Here is a 16,785-nt window from a genome sequence, read left to right on the forward strand (position 1 = left end):
ATTAAACTACTGTCGCAATGCACCAGGCAGTGGGAACTCAGAACTGTGTTTTTTTTATATAATTAATTTGTTGAACACGACATTAAGCATTTGTTTGGTGTAACGCACCGATATGCACGAAGTAACTGTGAAATCGAAAATATGCTTTGGGAAGTGTGTCCTCTGGTGACGCACAATGATTCTAGATTTGAAGCTTTTGTGACTGCAAGTATTCATATTCTTAGGTTTTTTCGGTAAAGTCACGTAGGTAAAACATTAAAATTAACAAAAGTAAAATAAAATAAAAATCACGACGTTTCGGAGGCAACACAAGCTTCCGTATTCAGGTGGAACCATTATATAAACGGAGTGGTAGCTCCTGCAATCTCTCATTTACTTGATACAGCTGTCGTGGCTGTGACGGTTCCACCTGAAGACGGAAGCTTGTGTTGCCTCCGAAACGTCGTGATTTTTATTTTATTTTACTTTTATTAATGTTAATGTTTTACCTACGTGACTTTACCGAAAAAATCTAAGAATATGGACGCACAATGAGTTCATCGTATCGGCTCGAACACCGCCAAGTGATCCGGATGGGCCTGGGTGCTGGGTTAAGGGTTAACGACGAGTTTCAGAATGTGTTGTTTGCACCCTTGCGAACAGGGAAATGGCCCACCACAGTGATTATCCCTTGCACGCAATGACATTTTTTAAAAGCATTCTCTCGTTTATTTCAATTCCACCTTTTGAGGAGGAGGAAGAAGACGAGAGAAAAAAACATCACGTGATAAGCCGCGAGATGTTAACTACCTCGCCTGGTATGCAGGAGGTCGTAGGTTCGATCTCGACCCTGACGCCTGCTGTATATTTGGAGTTTGCATGTCTCTCTGTCATCATCATCAGGGTGGCTAAGAGATGTTAACTACCTCGCCTGGTATGCAGGAGGTCGTGGGTTCGATCTCAACCCTGACGCCTGCTGTATATTTGGAGTTTGCGTGTTCTCCCCGTGGTCGCGTGGATTTTTCTGTAGGTCCTCCGGTTTTTCCCTCCGCATTTAGAAACGTGTTTAGAGTATTTGGTTGCGAAACAATGTCACGTGATAAGCCACTTCGTTGAGCTATCATTTGTTGCCAGGCCACTTCTGAAAGAGAGATTTTATGGCTCAGTGGACCTGATCTGGTAAAATAAAAAAAAAGTTTCTAGTTTCACAGTTATTGTACAGTATTGTTCTCTACTTTTAATATCCTAATTTATGATTGGTCATCTGAACTTAATGAGGAGATTGGTAGAGAAAATAATTGGTTTATAGATTGGAATGTCTGAAATAATTTGTGCAATGTTTACATGAGAAAATAACATGTAATTTCCAATATCCTTTTTTTACACGTAAACCTCTGTGCCGTAATTATTCAAAGTCGCCGGATTTAGACCAATTGCAGTAATTGAATGGTCTGCATTGAGACCAGATTAAACATTTTCATGATATGTACGTCTTAAATATAAGCAATTCTCCTTAAACTTGTTGTCAATCCACGCCGGGATGAATGTCCCCCTCCTCATGTCACGACATTTATGGTGGATCACAGTCGCCACTCAGCTGCGTATCACACCAGTCAGGACACGTGGGTGATGGAGGGTGACCAGGGCCGCGTCAGATAGCAATCACTAAACTAAAACGTGGAAATTAGTAGCAGCCAAATACTCTAAGCGCTAAATTAAATCATTTCTCGTCTAGTTCTAGTTTTAATTTCAACAGGTAAGGTCCATTGAGCCATGTGGCGCTTTTTCAGAAGCGAACTGCCCACAATATGATAGCTCAACGAAGTGGCTTTATCACTTGAAAAATACTCTAAAACACTAAATGAAATACTCTTTGATTCTTTCGGCAAAGTCACGTAGGTATCAAATCAAATAAATCACGACGTTTCGATTGCAACACAAGCAATCATCATCAGGTGGGAAAACCACAGCAAGAATGTTTTTTTTTTGCTGAAGTGGGATGCCGTGCTAAGAGGTGATATAGGTAAGAGAGGGGGGAGGGGCAAGGGGGGAAGAGAGAGGGGGGTGTGGGGTAGGGGAGCGCTGCGTGGACGCTAGGAGAGGGACGTGAAGCTGGACTGGGGAAAATTGGGGGTTTCCCACCTGATGATGATTGCTTGTGTGATTTATTTTATTTTCTACCTACGTGACTTTACCGAAAGAACCAAAGAGTATGGTTTCCTGCAGTCACGAACGCTTCAAATCTAGACTAAATCAAATACTCTGAACCAACCACTCTCTGAGCAGAGCCACGGCTCACATCAATGGCAAGCGAGATCCCAACCGATCCCCGTGCCTCCCCCTCCTACCCCAACCACCTTTAACAACAACAACAACCGCCATTCGCCACTAAGTGGCGGTGACGTCACCACGACGCTTGTGCCAGGCCATGTGCACCTTGAGGCCACGTGAAGTGTCGAACGCCCGCTGGCAGGAGGTCACGGGGCAGACCCAGCAGGTGCCACGGGTCGACTGACTGAGATGATAAATAAATTGCCACTAAACCACGTGCAAAAATACCCTTCAACAACCCACACTGACCGACCAGCATGGTGAAGTATGATCTTCTTGGTTCCTTCGGTAAAGTCACGTAGAAGGGAAATAATAAAATAATAAAAATAAAACATAATAAAATAATTCGCACGACGTTTCGGCCACAACGCAAGCAGCCGTCATCAGGTGAAGAACAGGTCTGTCGGAAAGACAGTGTCTGAATGAGATTCTGAATGAGATTCACTGTCTCACGACGTTTCGGCGTTGTGGCCGAAACGTCGTGAGAATTATTTTATTATGTTTTATTTGTATTATTTTATTATTTCCCTTCTATGTGACTTTACCGAAAAAGCCAAGAAGATGAATCCCTGCAGTCACGAAAGCTTTAAATCGAAATATGGTGAAGTATGGTCAATCGGTCGACCCCTCCTCCCACAACCCGATACGCCGTGAGGCGGCTACCTTCACGTGAGAACCCCTGTTGGTGGCTGTGTGTGACCTCTGTTCTCAAGCAATGTGCGTTTTTTTACTATAATTTCTATTTTAACAAAAATGTATCATCCCTATGAACGCTGATAAGGAGGCTGTCTACACACGAACAGGTCCGCTGCGTTTTAGTGCAAGGATGTGTGCGTGTGTCTGATGATGATGATTATTATTATTGAGACACACTTGGTATATGAGGCCAGGAATCGAACTCAGGTCACCGGCTTCACGGAGCAGTGTGCTTAGCACGATGCCGTCACTTCATCACCCCCTTGAATACATTAATACCGTAGTGAATAACGGAACAGATTAGGTAAATATAGAAAAAAACAGGATTGCTGTTACACAATTGGAACATCATTTGCCAGTAAAAAATATGATAATTGTTTTTTTACCCTTTTATCTGGCAACAAAACTGACACCTTTTTTTACAAGGAGTCATATTTGCATAGACTACAATACCTGCAGTCATAATGCATACATTATCAGAGTTATGTTTTTTGTTTGCATTATGACTGCAGGTATTGTGGTCTATGCAAACATGACTCCTTGTAAAAAAAAGGTGTCAGTTTTGTTGCCAGATAAAAGGGTAAAAAAACAATTATCAGGATTGCTGTTATTTATTCAACTTTGTAGCCAGAAAAGGCCCGTTCCCATTTTGTTTGCGTGTTTCTGTTCGAGATAACACCGTTCGAATTAACTTTTTTGTTTTAAAGCATGTGAATAACGTGTCGTATGTAGCTGAACTTCCCTCCTGCTGCTGCTGTCGCCTGCTGGTTGAGTCGCTCTTGAAAAAAAAGAGCAGCATTGCAAAAAAACACATTCCTGCGGAGAGGGCTGGTAGGAACGTTGGGTTGCTCGGTCAATGGCCAGGGTCAACGGCGGCGTGGTGTATTCCGCAAATATGCCCGACTGTGAGGGCGGGCACAAGCCGGCGTGAGCAGGTTAAACGTTGAGTTTTATAAGGGCACCACGGGGTGACCAGCCCCTCCCCACCCAGCCCCACCCCTCCCACCCCCCACCCAGCCCCACCTTCCCCACCCAGGCCCTCATCACCCTCCCCACCCAGCCCCTCTCCACCCTCCGCTCGCCACCCAGCCCCACCCTCCCCTCCCCACCCAGCCCCTCCACACCCTCCCCACCCAGCCCCTCCCCACCCTCCCATCCCCATCCAGCCCCACCCTCCCCACCCAGCCCCACCCTCCCCTCCCCACCCAGCCCCTCCCCACCCTCCCCACCCTCCGCTCCCCACCCAGCCCCTCCCTCCCCACCCAGCCCCTCCTTGCACGACGGACGGACACAATAATCGCCTGTGGGCTGGTGTAACCAGGAGGTTCCTACCAGTATAAATTGTCTTTACTCGGGAAATAAACCGCTCTGTAAATTACTCCCTGTGACTTGCAGCGATGTCGGAAGCGAATCAAACCAAATTCAGGGACACGTCGCACGACGCCAACAACTGCCTCAAAAAGATGTCCGACAAGAGTAAGTATTTGAAGTTATGGCACTCTTTATTGCCACGGTGGTGAGACGTTAACTACCTCACTCACGCCTGCTGCATATTTAGAGTTTGCATGTTCTCCCCATAGCCGCGTGGATTTTTCTACAGGTACTCCGGTTTTTCCCTCCACATGTATAAATGTGTGTTTAGAGTATTTGGCTGCTATACATTTCCACGTGATAAGCCACTTCGTTGACGTGTCATTTGTGGCCAGGTCGCTACTTAAAAAAGAGCTATACAGCTCAGTGTCCATTACCTGGTAAAATAAAAGCATAGTTTAGTTTTAGTTTAGTTTGATGTGACCAGGAGAGCCTCACTTCGTCTCGAGACTTTACAGAACGTAACCGGTGCCAACAGCGAGGCAAACTACAGAGGCGATGGATGTGTTTCTATACTCTTAGTTTTTTCGGTAAAGTCACGGAGGTAAAAAATGAAGTTAAAATTAATTTAAAAAAATAATAAAAATCACGACGTTTCGGAGGCAGCACAAGTCTCCGTCATCAGGTGGGACCGTCACAGCCAGATTTGCTGTATGAAGTGAGGTAGGGATTCCAAGATGCAAGTTCTTAAATACAAGTTAAGGGGGAGGAGAGGGGGGGAGCTTATCAGAATGTGGTAGCCAATTAATGGAACGTATTGGCAGGGGGGGCGGGGCTAAAAGAGAGCACGAGGTGTACGTAGACGTGGACGTGTTTGTGCGCAAGCCCCTGTTGGTGCACATGATAACGTATTGGAAGGGGGGGGGCTAAAAGATATGTGTTTCTAGCCATTTTAACAGTACGTGAAACTGCCTCTTTATCAGATACAAATCGTGCCTTGTGCTGTCTTGCTCAACCGGTGATCCCAGCTCCCATTGCGTGTGGTGTCTTCTTCTCTTACACCCCCACCCGCTCACAGTCGCGGAGTTCGATCGGTACCTGGGCGGCCGGAGTTTGGACTTGAACGAGCGACCTCAGCGAATAAATATGTGATTAGTGATTTTCCTTTATCACTTTCAAATTCACGCGGTGTTCATCAATCACAGCGAGCGCTAAAGAGTCCTGATCTCGGCCCAATAATGGCACCCCGCTGGTGAAACATCACATCCAGTTGAATGTGGAGAGCAAAGGGCGCGCATCCTGTATTACCCGCGTTCATCTCAAACGATACGCGGCTTTTACTCGCATGGCAAAGTGCGGAGAGTCGGTTGACTGTGCCTCCACTTCTCGGCGACTCTGCTCATCAATATAACACTGGAATTTGGCACAAACCAATTCGTGGGTTCAGAGAATTCAAGGATTGGACAAGAGCTATGCAATTTTTTTTAAATGTCCTTTAATGAGATGCCTCATCTTCTTAGGTTTTTTCGGTAAAGTCACGTAGGTAAAAAAATTTAATTAATAAAAGTAAAATAATAAAAAAATAAAAAATAAAAAATCACGACGTTTCGGAAGCAACACAAGCTTCCGTCTTCAGGTGGAACCGTCACAGCCACGACAGCTGTATCAAGTAAATGAGAGATCACAAGAAATACCACCCCGTATATATAATGGTTGAGGGGGGAAGGGCCAGGAACGGCACACTTTTTATTAATATGGTAAGGTTTTATTTTGTTTTATTTTACTTTTATTAATTAAAAAAAATTACCTACGTGACTTTACCGAAAAAAACTAAGAATATGAATCCTTGCAGTCACGAAAGCTTCAAATCTAGAATTAATGCCTCGTCTCATTAGCTGGCAACGCCGAGGAGCTGTTTCGAATCCTGGTTTCAGCATCCCCGTGGTTAAATTGGATTCTCAAGTGTTGGGAGTCCATGAGCTTAGTTCAGTCACTTATGACTGCACCATTAAAAAATAAACATCAAATACACGTTGGGTTTTCACTTAATTTGGGTACACTGCAGCTCTGAGGATTCAACATTTATAATTTGACTACCATGTCATGAAGACGACTTCCAGGCCACGTCTAAACCTGTGCCATTCAGTGTGCATAAGTGACAACGGATTAGTTATGCTACATCTTCCATGGCAGATAGGGTGCGAGCGGGGTGGGGGGGGTTGCGACCGGGGGGGGGGGGCCCGTTGGACAGGTTTGAGTGTCTTCACACGCGCGTCTCCCACACACAGCATCGGCCTCCAGACAGTGATCAAGGACCTGGTCACGGAGGTGCTATCGCTCCTCTGCGCGCTCACGGCTCTGGGCGGCCACTACAGTGAGGTTCGTATGCCCACAAAGACGACGCATCCCGACGTGTCGCCCCCCAACAGCAGGCGCTGTTAGCGAGCACCCCTTGAGGCCGACGCAGCACACGCCAGGGTCGGGGTGGCCAACATCACGAACCGGCCACCTTTGTCTCCCCAGTAATGATGTTTACATACAGCACCAAGTTCTGATTTAAGGCTGAGTCGACCTAGGGGAAGCCCAGGACCCGTTAAAAAATATTCGCCCGTGTTGGTTAAATCGAACACGGGTCACCGGGTTCGTAGCGCAGTGCGCTAAGAGGCCGTCCATAAATGACGTAATGCACTTAGGGGGGGGTCAGACATTTATGACGATGTGTGACGAGTGGGAGGGGGGGGGAGAACTGTGACGTCACATCAAAATGCGCAACTTTAAATAAATATAGACAACACGTTCTACTTAATTAAATAGACTTTTTAATAAATGTTTTCTCCTACAACATCAGAGTGCAGCGCCACATTAAATACGCACTACAATGACAATAGTTTAAAGCGATTTGAAGCATGTTTTATTTTTTTGGGGGGAGGCAGAGCTTTGTGACGTCATATTTGAGGGGGTGGTCTGACTTTTTGTGACGTCGTTTGACGAAGGGGGGGAGGGGGTCAAGAATCGTAAAAAATCGCGTGACATCATTTATGGACGGCCCCCTAACCTGCTACACTACCGCTCCCCCGCAAACCGCGACCACGGGTAGAACGTGGAAACTTCAAACATAGCAGGCGCCAGGGTCGGGATCAAACCCACGACCTCCTCCTGCATGCCAGGCGAGGACAATGAGTGAGCTGGAGAGAATGCTGGGGCCTTCGGTTGCCGATGTTGGTGCAGAATCAGTATACGGCACCTGCATGAGAAACAGCACAGAAGTAATCCTAGATTTGAAGCTTTCGTGACTGCAAGGATTCATACTTTTCGGTTTTTTCGGTAAAGTCACGTAGGTAAAATAATTTGATTTATTATTTTATTTATATGCTTATTTCATTATTTATTTGTATTACTTACTTTTATGTTTACCTACGTGACTTTACCGGAAAAAAACCTAAGAGCACAGAAGTAACGCAACGTGGACACAATTTCACAGCGACGGATTCGAAAGCAACAACAGAGACATGCAGAGCCAGTCAAGGCGATGCACCTCTTGTGTTGCGTTGTCGATGAGCGTTCAAACACGTGCTTCTGTTGTTGTTGTTGTTTAAACCACTAAACAATTGTCGCACTTCTTGGTTCTTTCGGTAAAGTCACTTAGAAGGGAAATAATAAAATAATAAAAAATATTACATTATAAAATACGTTATTATGTTAAAGTTTTATTTCTATTATTGTATTATTTCCCTTCTACGTGACTTTACCGAAAGAACCAAGAAGATGAATCCCTGCAGTCACGAACGCTTTAAATCGAAAAAAAAATTGTCGCACTGTAACTTGTTCAAAGTGTCACCCTTGAGACGAGAAACACAGGGAAGCCGCCAGGTGCAGGAGTTCAATCTCCGGGGCGCGATAGTTTCGGCATTGTCCGAGTTATTTTTAAACACCACCACCACTTCTACTAACCCCGGTTCCCGAGTAAATTGGCAACGCCACGGTCAGTCGTGATGGCGTTACAGAGCGGGCAGGTGCTCTCACTTCTCCCCAAACACCACTGACCGCTGTGGAAGAGCAGGCCAAATACCCTCGAGATGGGGGGGGGGCTCTCTGGAGCGCTCCTGCAGCGGAGGTCCCTTGCCGCTAGCAGTGTCGTGAGCGAGACATTGCAGGGCTGCCCCTCTCAGAGGTGTGGACTCGAGTCATGTGACTTGGACTCGAGTCAGACAGACTCGAGTCATGAATTTGATGACTTGCGACTCGACTTGGACTTGCATAACAATGACTTTGTCCCACCTATGAGATGTGGACTCGAGTCATGTGACTTGGACTCGAGTCAGACTCGAGTCATGAATTTGATGACTTGCGACTCGACTTGGACTTGCATAACAATGACTTTGTCCCACCTCTGGCCCCTCTACCTTCGACGGCGAGCTGAGCGTTAAACCCGTCCAGCGTGCGTGCTTCTTACGCTGTGACGCAGCGGGGAAGGGGGGGCGGGTGCATGCCGGGACACAGCTGGTTGACAAGCTTCAAGACGCCCGCGCACCAAACGGGTATTTCCACTATTGCGGCATCAGATGAAGGCCAAAGAGACGGGGGGAGGGGGACATGCTCTCCGCGTCCCTGTGTGCCCACTGCGCGTCGCGGCTGTAGATGTTTGTCTCGGCGGAAAACTCACTCGTTTAGAACTTCCTGCTGTGCCTCGGTTCGTTGTCATTCGCCCGCGCCTCCGATGAGCGTGGTTGGAGCGAAAGAAAATCGTTAACAATATAACCCGTAAAAACAAAGTTATTCACTATAAATCCTTTATATGCGTGGCGGCTAGAGTCCTCTCGTCCTCTGGCTTGAGATGGCTGCCACCTATGGGTCAGATGATTGCCTTGCACCATTAAGCAATTGGTAATTAAATATAATGTTTGTCCTAAAAAGTGTAACATTTTGGAAAAAAATTTTCACGAACATTAATTGTCACGCACAACGAGTCTGTGTGCAAAATGTCAGCTCGATTGGATCACGGGAAGTGGGTTAAAAAACGATCGAAAGATTTGCACGGTCGTAAGCAAGCAAGCGAACTTAATATAAAGGATTAAAAAAAACAATGCCTGCACATTATGGTGGGGGGGAGGCCTGATCCAGCAGTTGATTGGTAAGAGGACTGAACATAATAATAGGGGGTTTTCCACTTTTTTTCTGGCAACAAAGCTGAAACCTTTTTACAAGGATTCATGTCAAAAGGGGACAAACCCTATTATTATATTTTGGTACTGGCAAAGGAGGTCTAATGATGTAGGACTGAACATGTGCATGAGGAATTGGCCAAAATCTCAAGCAGGAAAATCATGAGACTCCAAGTGGCTTCCCGGCATAACTGGAACTATCGTTTTGTAATGGTGCATGTCAAGACACGGTTCTCAATGAGCGTTCTCAAGGATACACCAGACGCTGTCGGAGTTTCTGGTGAGTGTTGTGGCGCATGCCTTGCGATCCTTGGTGTGCACGGGCATTCTATGGGCACTGCAAAAAATAAATGCTTCAAAAATACTTCGACGAAATATATTTCTCGAGTGGTGACCCCCGTTATTAAGATCTTGACACTCCTTCTTGGTTCTTTCGGTAAAGTCACGTAGAATGGAAATAATAAAATAATAAAAATAAAACATAATAAAATTATTTTCACGACGTTTTTATTATTTTATTATTTCCATTCTACGTGACTTTACCGAAAGAACCAAGAAGATGAATCCCTGCAGTCACGAAAGCTTTAAATCGAAATCTTGACACTCCTTCCTGGGCAAATAACACATCGTCATTGCTGCTGCCTTACCATTCAGGAAATAATCCCTCACTGCTTGCCGCCTTTGTTTTTTTCTCCTTTGCCATTCCCAGGATCAGCTGATGCGGCTGAATCGCATGAGGGATGAGTTTCTCCAAATGGTGCAAGACTACGAGCAGACGCAGCAGGTGACTGATCTGGGAGACACAAAAAAACACCAAAATCCCCCATAGCCTGTAACAGACTGTTGGGGCGAGTGCTGTTGCGAGCAGCTCCTATGAAGGTTGGGGGTGGGTGGCGAGCGCCACGCCCGGCCGCTTTTGTCTCCCCAGTGATGATGTTTACACACTGCACCAAGTACTGACTTGAGGCCGAGTCGACCTAGGGGAGGCCCAGGACCGGTTCAGATAATCGTCACTGTGGTGTTGGTGGCCGTGAGCGGTAATCGAGCTCGGGTCGTAGCGCAGCGCGCTAACCGCTGCGCCACCGCTCCCCGTGTTCTGGGAGAGCACACACACAGCACTACGCCACGAACCTCCCTTCCTCCCGTATCTCTCCACGCCACACAGCCTCACGAGGTGTCTGAAAACGGAGGGGACTTCCTCCACAGCTGTTGCCAACGGCAGGGTGTCGCTGCCGTAGCATCAACAATTTTGGGCCATGTTTGTGGAGATTGAAAACTCGTTTCTATCGAACTGCTCTTTGTATTTAGTTTGTTGTCCCCCTCCGCCCGCAACTTCGGTTGGCTACGTACGGTGCCAAATAAGTTCAACATACATACTACACTATACACTACTATACACTGCACTATACACTATACTTTACACTACAATACACGACACTCTACACCACACTCATATACACTACACAACTATACTAGATTGAAAACTCATTTCTTCTTTGGGACTGCTTTTTGTGCTTAGTTTGTTGTATTTTCCTCCGCACCTCCGATTAGCGCGTTTGGCTACGTACGGTGGCAAAGAAGTTCAACATATGTACATACATATCGTGGTTATCCATTAATCACCCCTTCCTTGCACAGCCTTGCCATCTAAATTATTCTTTTTCGATTTAAAGCTTTCGTGACTGCAGGGATTCATCTTCTTGGTTCTTTCGGTAAAGTCACGTAGAAGGGAAATAATAAAATAATAAAAATAAAACATTATCAAATACAATTCTCACGACGTTTCAGCCACAACGCAAACAGCTGTCCTCAGGTGAAGAACAGGTCTGTCGGAAAGACAGCGTCTGAATGAAGTTCATTGAAGGGGAGGCCCAGTTCATTCAGTCGCTGTCTTTCCGACAGACCTGTTCTTCACCTGAGGACGGCTGCTTGCGTTGTGGCCGAAACGTCGTGAGAATTGTATTTTATTATGTTTTATTTTTTTTATTTTATTATTTCCCTTCTACGTGACTTTAACGAAAGAACCAAGAAGATAAATTATTATTGCTTATAGTATATTTTTTTACCAGATTCTGCGCATGCAGATCGAAATGCCAGAAATAAGCAATGCGGTTCACACCTCGGATATTGAGTAGCATTTGCGTAAATACTTCCAGTACTACGTACAATTAAAAGAAATCTCAGCATATGGCGAGAACCTGGTTTGTTTTGCACTGTGGTTGAAATCGTCTCAGCTATGCAGAACATTCCAGATCATCTTGTGTCCTTCGATGGTCTTAGAATTGTCTACTTAATGGATCAATTGGTGATATTAGTAAAAACTAAAATTGTCTGTAACTATTTGTCGGCTATTAGCCGATTATTATTACGAGTGTTTTACTGTAGTGTATTATTGCAATCAAAAATGTGACTGACCAAAATAATATTTCAATGTTTTTTTTCATGAATTCTAATCTGATTCAAACTGTCACGGGTCACATTGATTGATCGATTCTGACCAATTCTGTCGAATTTTGGATTGGATTACCTTGCTTCATAATCAGATTTTTCATACGAACGAAGCTACACGATTGGATACTTATATATAAACACCCAGAACTGCACACCCTTGCTATATGCATGATAGTACTGGGGGAGTGGTGGTGCAGTGGTTTGCGCAGTGTGCTCCGAGCCTGACGGTCAGGTTCGTAGCACAGTGCGCGACAATAACATCTGAAAATATCTGAACCAGCCTTGGGCCTCCCCCAGGTCAACTCGGCTTTAAATGAGTTCTTGGTACGGTATTTAAACATCGGCACTGGGGGAGGCAAAAGCGGCCGGGAATGGTGTTGGCCAACCACCCCGTGTGCCGTGTCGGCCTTCATAGGTCAAAGGCTACACGGTGATGCCTCTGTGAACTAAATGCGGAATCTAGCAAGGAAGCTTTTCTCTCACTACTTCACTCCAGTCGCAACCGGAAAGACCCGTTCGTTGGAGCCGGTGAAAAGCACACGAGCGTGTAAGGTTGGGGCTTATCGAATTGACTTAAAAAGTTCATTCGGAGACACTCAAAATAAGAACGGCAAGCATCTTGGCGTTTACGCAAAAAATCAACCGGAGCTCACTGCGCGTTGAGAGTATTCGGCTGTCGTTCGTGATGGCCAGGTCGCGATTCTTAAAAAAAGACGCTGTACAGCCCAGTGGGAGTTACCTGGTGAAAATCGTGCAAACGCAACAACCCGCTAGAATGTGCGGCTCGTTTTTGACGTCGAGCATCGCTGGACGATGTGGAGGCCTCCACACGGAAGGGCCTCCCGTGTGGGTCGTGGAGCTTCTCTGGCCATGACTTCTGGTCAGTGCGTGTCGCGATGAAGGCCGGGAGCATAGATGTGGGATTCTAGAGGTACGGCACAAGAATTGTTATTATTTCGCTTTGCCCTATGCTGCCGGCTGCATGATCACACAACCATAACACATTCCTGCGGAGGGAGCTGGTAGGAACGTTGGGTTGCTCGGTCAATGGCCAAGGTCAACGGCGGCGTGGTGTATTCCGCAAATATGCCCGATTGTGAGGGCGGGCACAAGCCGGCGTGAGTAGGTTAAAGTTGAGTTTTATAAGGGCACCACGGGGTGACCAGCCCCTCCCCACCCAGCCCCACCGCTCTGACCCCCCACCCAGCCCCACCCTCCCCACCCAGCCCCTCCCCACCCTCCCCTCCCCACCCAGCCCCTCCCCTCCCCACCCAACCCCTTTCCACCCAGCCCCTCCCCATCCTCCCCACCCAGCCCCTCCCCACCCTCCCCACCCCACCCAGCCCCTCCCTCCCCACCCAGCCCCTCCCTGCACGACGGACGGACGGACACAATAATCCCCTGTGGGCTGGTGGAACCAGTGGGTTCCTACCAGTATAACAACTGCTATGCGTCGGCAGGCGCACATACAACCCGCTCAAAAATCAGCTTAGCTTTCTCATATCTGATTTGGTAAAAGCCCATAATCACAGCAGGTTTTTTTTTACTTGAGTTGTTTTAACTACGTGAGATAATGAGCGCGCACACGCACACACGCATATACACTGCGAGTAACTGCACTGTTGTACAACGTGGGGTGATGCGGACCCCTTTGTGAGCTTTGGTGACAGAATGGCGTCGGCAGAATCGGTAAAAAATATTGAAGGAAGAAAAAAAACCAATGCCACTGCACTAACGACACTAGACGGGGCCGTTAATGAAGCACAAATACATTTTCTGTTTTTTGCAGAAATTGTATCAGAAACTCGACAATATCTTCGGCGCCCTGGTCGACGTCGTGGTGAGTGTTCTTACATTTGAGTTATTATTCTCGGAGTTGCGCTCAAATTTATATTTTTCGCTTCTAGAGCTTGGAAGTGCACCTCGCATCAGCATTTTTAGAACGTCAAACACGGCTCGAAGGCAGCGATGAATTCAAACCATTAGCAGTGCCGGATTAAGCTAATGCGGGGCATGTAGCATATTTTATAACAGGGCCCTAAATAAATAAAACACGTAAATATTAAAACACACGTATTTTTTACTTGCATAGTAAAGTAATTGTATTTTTTCATTTGCTATACAACCAGATAATACGACAAATCGCTAACCTTAAACACCCAGTCGTTCATAAAAGTTGAAGGGCAGAATAGTACTATAGTAATAGAGCAAGTGGAGAATCACTGATTCGGAATTGATAGCTTGAAAGCATTTAGCGCGGGGCCCTTGAAAGTGCGGGGCCCGTAGCATATGTAGCTACTTTTGCTACTGGGATAATCCGGCACTGAGCAGTGCCTTTGGTATTCGTGCCACGCGATTATGCGCAAGGTACCTGTCACAGGGGCGCTAAGTTTCACAGACGAGTATAGTCTGCACTAGTTGAACAGTAGGGGAGCAACGTTAACTATACTTACCAGGTAGGACCCACTGAGCTATAGAGCTCCTTCTCAGAAGCGACCTGGCCATAAATTGTAGCTCAACGAAGTGGCTTATCATCTGGAAATGTATAGCAGCGAAATAAGATGCATGCGACCAGGGGGAGAGAAACACGTCAACTCCAAATATACAGCAGGCGTCAGGGTCGGGATCGAACCCACGACCTCCTGTATACCAGGCGAGGTAGTTAACATCTCCTAGCCACCGTTGGCGCCCCAATGTTGCGATGTGGCTTTACCCAAACAAGTCATTTGTAAGTAATTTTCAACTTTGGAAAGTTTAGACCGTACCCAGTTACATGCTAATTTCTCACATTAACATCACTAGCCCCGGCCACTTCTTTATGACCCTTGGGCTACACCCATTTCAAACTTTGTGTTGCGCCCGAAACGTCGTGATCTATTTTATTTTATACCTACGTGACTTTGCCGAAAGAACTAAAGAGTATAAAGTTTAGACCGTCAAGCCCGGCACACGTGGCCTTACTTTTGTATTATTAAATAACATCGCAGCATCTTTACGATGCACCGTCAAGTAGGCGGCACCTGTTGTTACGTGGAACCGACCCCTCGCGGTATTAACCAGGGCAGCCGTTGAACTAGAACGTCGAACCTCCGTCAGCCTTGTCGCCGTGCCACGACGCGCACGCGCTCTCAGGCATGAAGCGCACGAATGTGTCCCTGCGTTCTAGGATGAAGAGGATGAAGATGAGACCGATGCCCATGGCGTGAGATCACATGTTACAAGACAGGAGCAGGAAGAGAGAAAGAAAAGAAGGATGGCTAATGAAGCCATTCAGCAACAGACGGTAAGTTCTGCACATTTGTAGAGGAGTAAAATGTGGACGTGACGTCAGGTGTGCCGTTCAGTGCGATGACGTCACGTCTCCTAAGGTACTTAAGGGATACCCCGTGACGTAAGCGGGGTCACCGTGGTAACGGGTAGAGTAAGCAGGGTGAAGAGGGAACCAGGGGTAGAGAGAGGGATCGAGTGGTGAGTCTGGGGAGAAGCCGGTGGCAGCCGTAGAGGTGCTTCTCTCTCCGCTCGGTGGAGTCGGCAGAGTCCACGATCCGACACGAGAGAGAGAGACCGGAGCTAGCCGGCAGGGACCCGGACTCAGAGTAGGAGCCCCCTAGCCTCTGGGAGTTGTGTACCCTGCTGTGTAATATTGTAACAGCTTTAATAAACCCTGGCGAAAGCCCTTAACTTACCTGTGTCTCCGAGTACGTCCGTCGGAACTTCTCTACACATTTACTATTTAACAAAAAAAATATCCAGGTGAGGCCCACTGAGCTACGTAGGTCTCTTTCAGAAGCGGCCCGGCCACAAATGATAGCCCAACGAAGTGGGCTTAAATACAGCAGCCAAATACTCTAAACGCGTGTTTCTAAACGTGGTGGAGAAAAGCGGAGGACCCAGATGTAAAAATAAGTATAACCCGTAAAAACAAAGTTTTTCACTATAAATCCTTTATATGCGTGGCGGCTAGAGTCCTCTCGTCCTCTGGCTTGAGATGGCTGCCACCTATGGGTCAGATGATTGCATTGCACCATTAAGCAATTGGTAATTAAATATAATATTTTTGTCCTAAAAGTGTTACATTTTGGAGAAAAAAATTTCGCGAACATTAATTATCATGCACAACGAGTCTGTGTGGAAAATGCCAGCTCGATTGGATCACGGGAAGTGGGTTAAAAAACGACCGAAAGATTTGCACGGTCCTAAGCAAGCAAGCGAACTTAATATAAAGGATTTAAAAATCCACGCGACCACAGGGAGAGCATGCAAACTCCAAATAAGCAGGCATCAGGTAGATAGATAGATAGATCGTTTATTGTCATTGTCACCAGTACAACGAAATTTAAAATGCTCACCAGTCAGGGCATCATTCATAAATTTAAATTAAATAAAACAAGAAAATAAAAATAAAATTAAATGAAAGATAATCAATTTATACTATATATATAAAAACAGCCCAAGTATACCCACATAAGGTTACATTTTGTCATTGCACATCTCTATTTCACATTCAATTGTAAACACTATTACTTAATAATTAATTATCATTATTGAGTGTGGTGATCGCTCTAGGATAAAAGCTATGTTTGAATCTGTTTGTCCTTGTTTTGACTGATCTGAATCGTCTGCCTGATGGCAACAGCTCAAACAGTGAGTGTCCAGGGTGTGAAGAGTCCTTTAGAATGTTCTGTGCTTTTTTGATGCAACGTGAACTGTGTAGTTCTTCCAGTGTGGGGAGATGGCAGCCGGCGATCTTTTGGGCTGTGTTGATGACCCTCTGGAGCGCTTTCCTCTGAGCCACTGTGCAGCTGGTGTACCATACACAGATGCAGTATGTGAGAATGCTCTCGATGGAGGCTCG

At 46.2% G+C, this 16,785-nt stretch overlaps 1 protein-coding gene across 3 annotated transcripts in view; it reads left to right on the forward strand.

The window, feature by feature from the left end:
• LOC144724957 (uncharacterized) overlaps positions 1–16,785 on the forward strand; it is a 32,780-nt gene that overhangs the window by 6,048 nt on the left and 9,947 nt on the right. For all 3 annotated transcript variants that reach the window (XR_013586599.1, XM_078604302.1, XM_078604301.1), the window contains exons 3-8: positions 4,402–4,482; positions 5,396–5,465; positions 6,606–6,696; positions 10,189–10,263; positions 13,720–13,770; positions 15,097–15,213. Coding sequence is in view for 2 of the 3 variants with exons in the window: in XM_078604302.1 (XP_078460428.1) it covers positions 4,402–4,482; positions 5,396–5,465; positions 6,606–6,696; positions 10,189–10,263; positions 13,720–13,770; positions 15,097–15,213 (485 nt within the window). In the remaining variant the exon portion in view is untranslated. The remainder of the gene's footprint in view (positions 1–4,401; positions 4,483–5,395; positions 5,466–6,605; positions 6,697–10,188; positions 10,264–13,719; positions 13,771–15,096; positions 15,214–16,785) is intronic.

Source organism: Lampetra planeri, chromosome 22, assembly GCF_965212315.1.
Source record: "Lampetra planeri chromosome 22, kcLamPlan1.2.h2, whole genome shotgun sequence".
Taxonomy (NCBI): domain Eukaryota; kingdom Metazoa; phylum Chordata; class Hyperoartia; order Petromyzontiformes; family Petromyzontidae; genus Lampetra; species Lampetra planeri.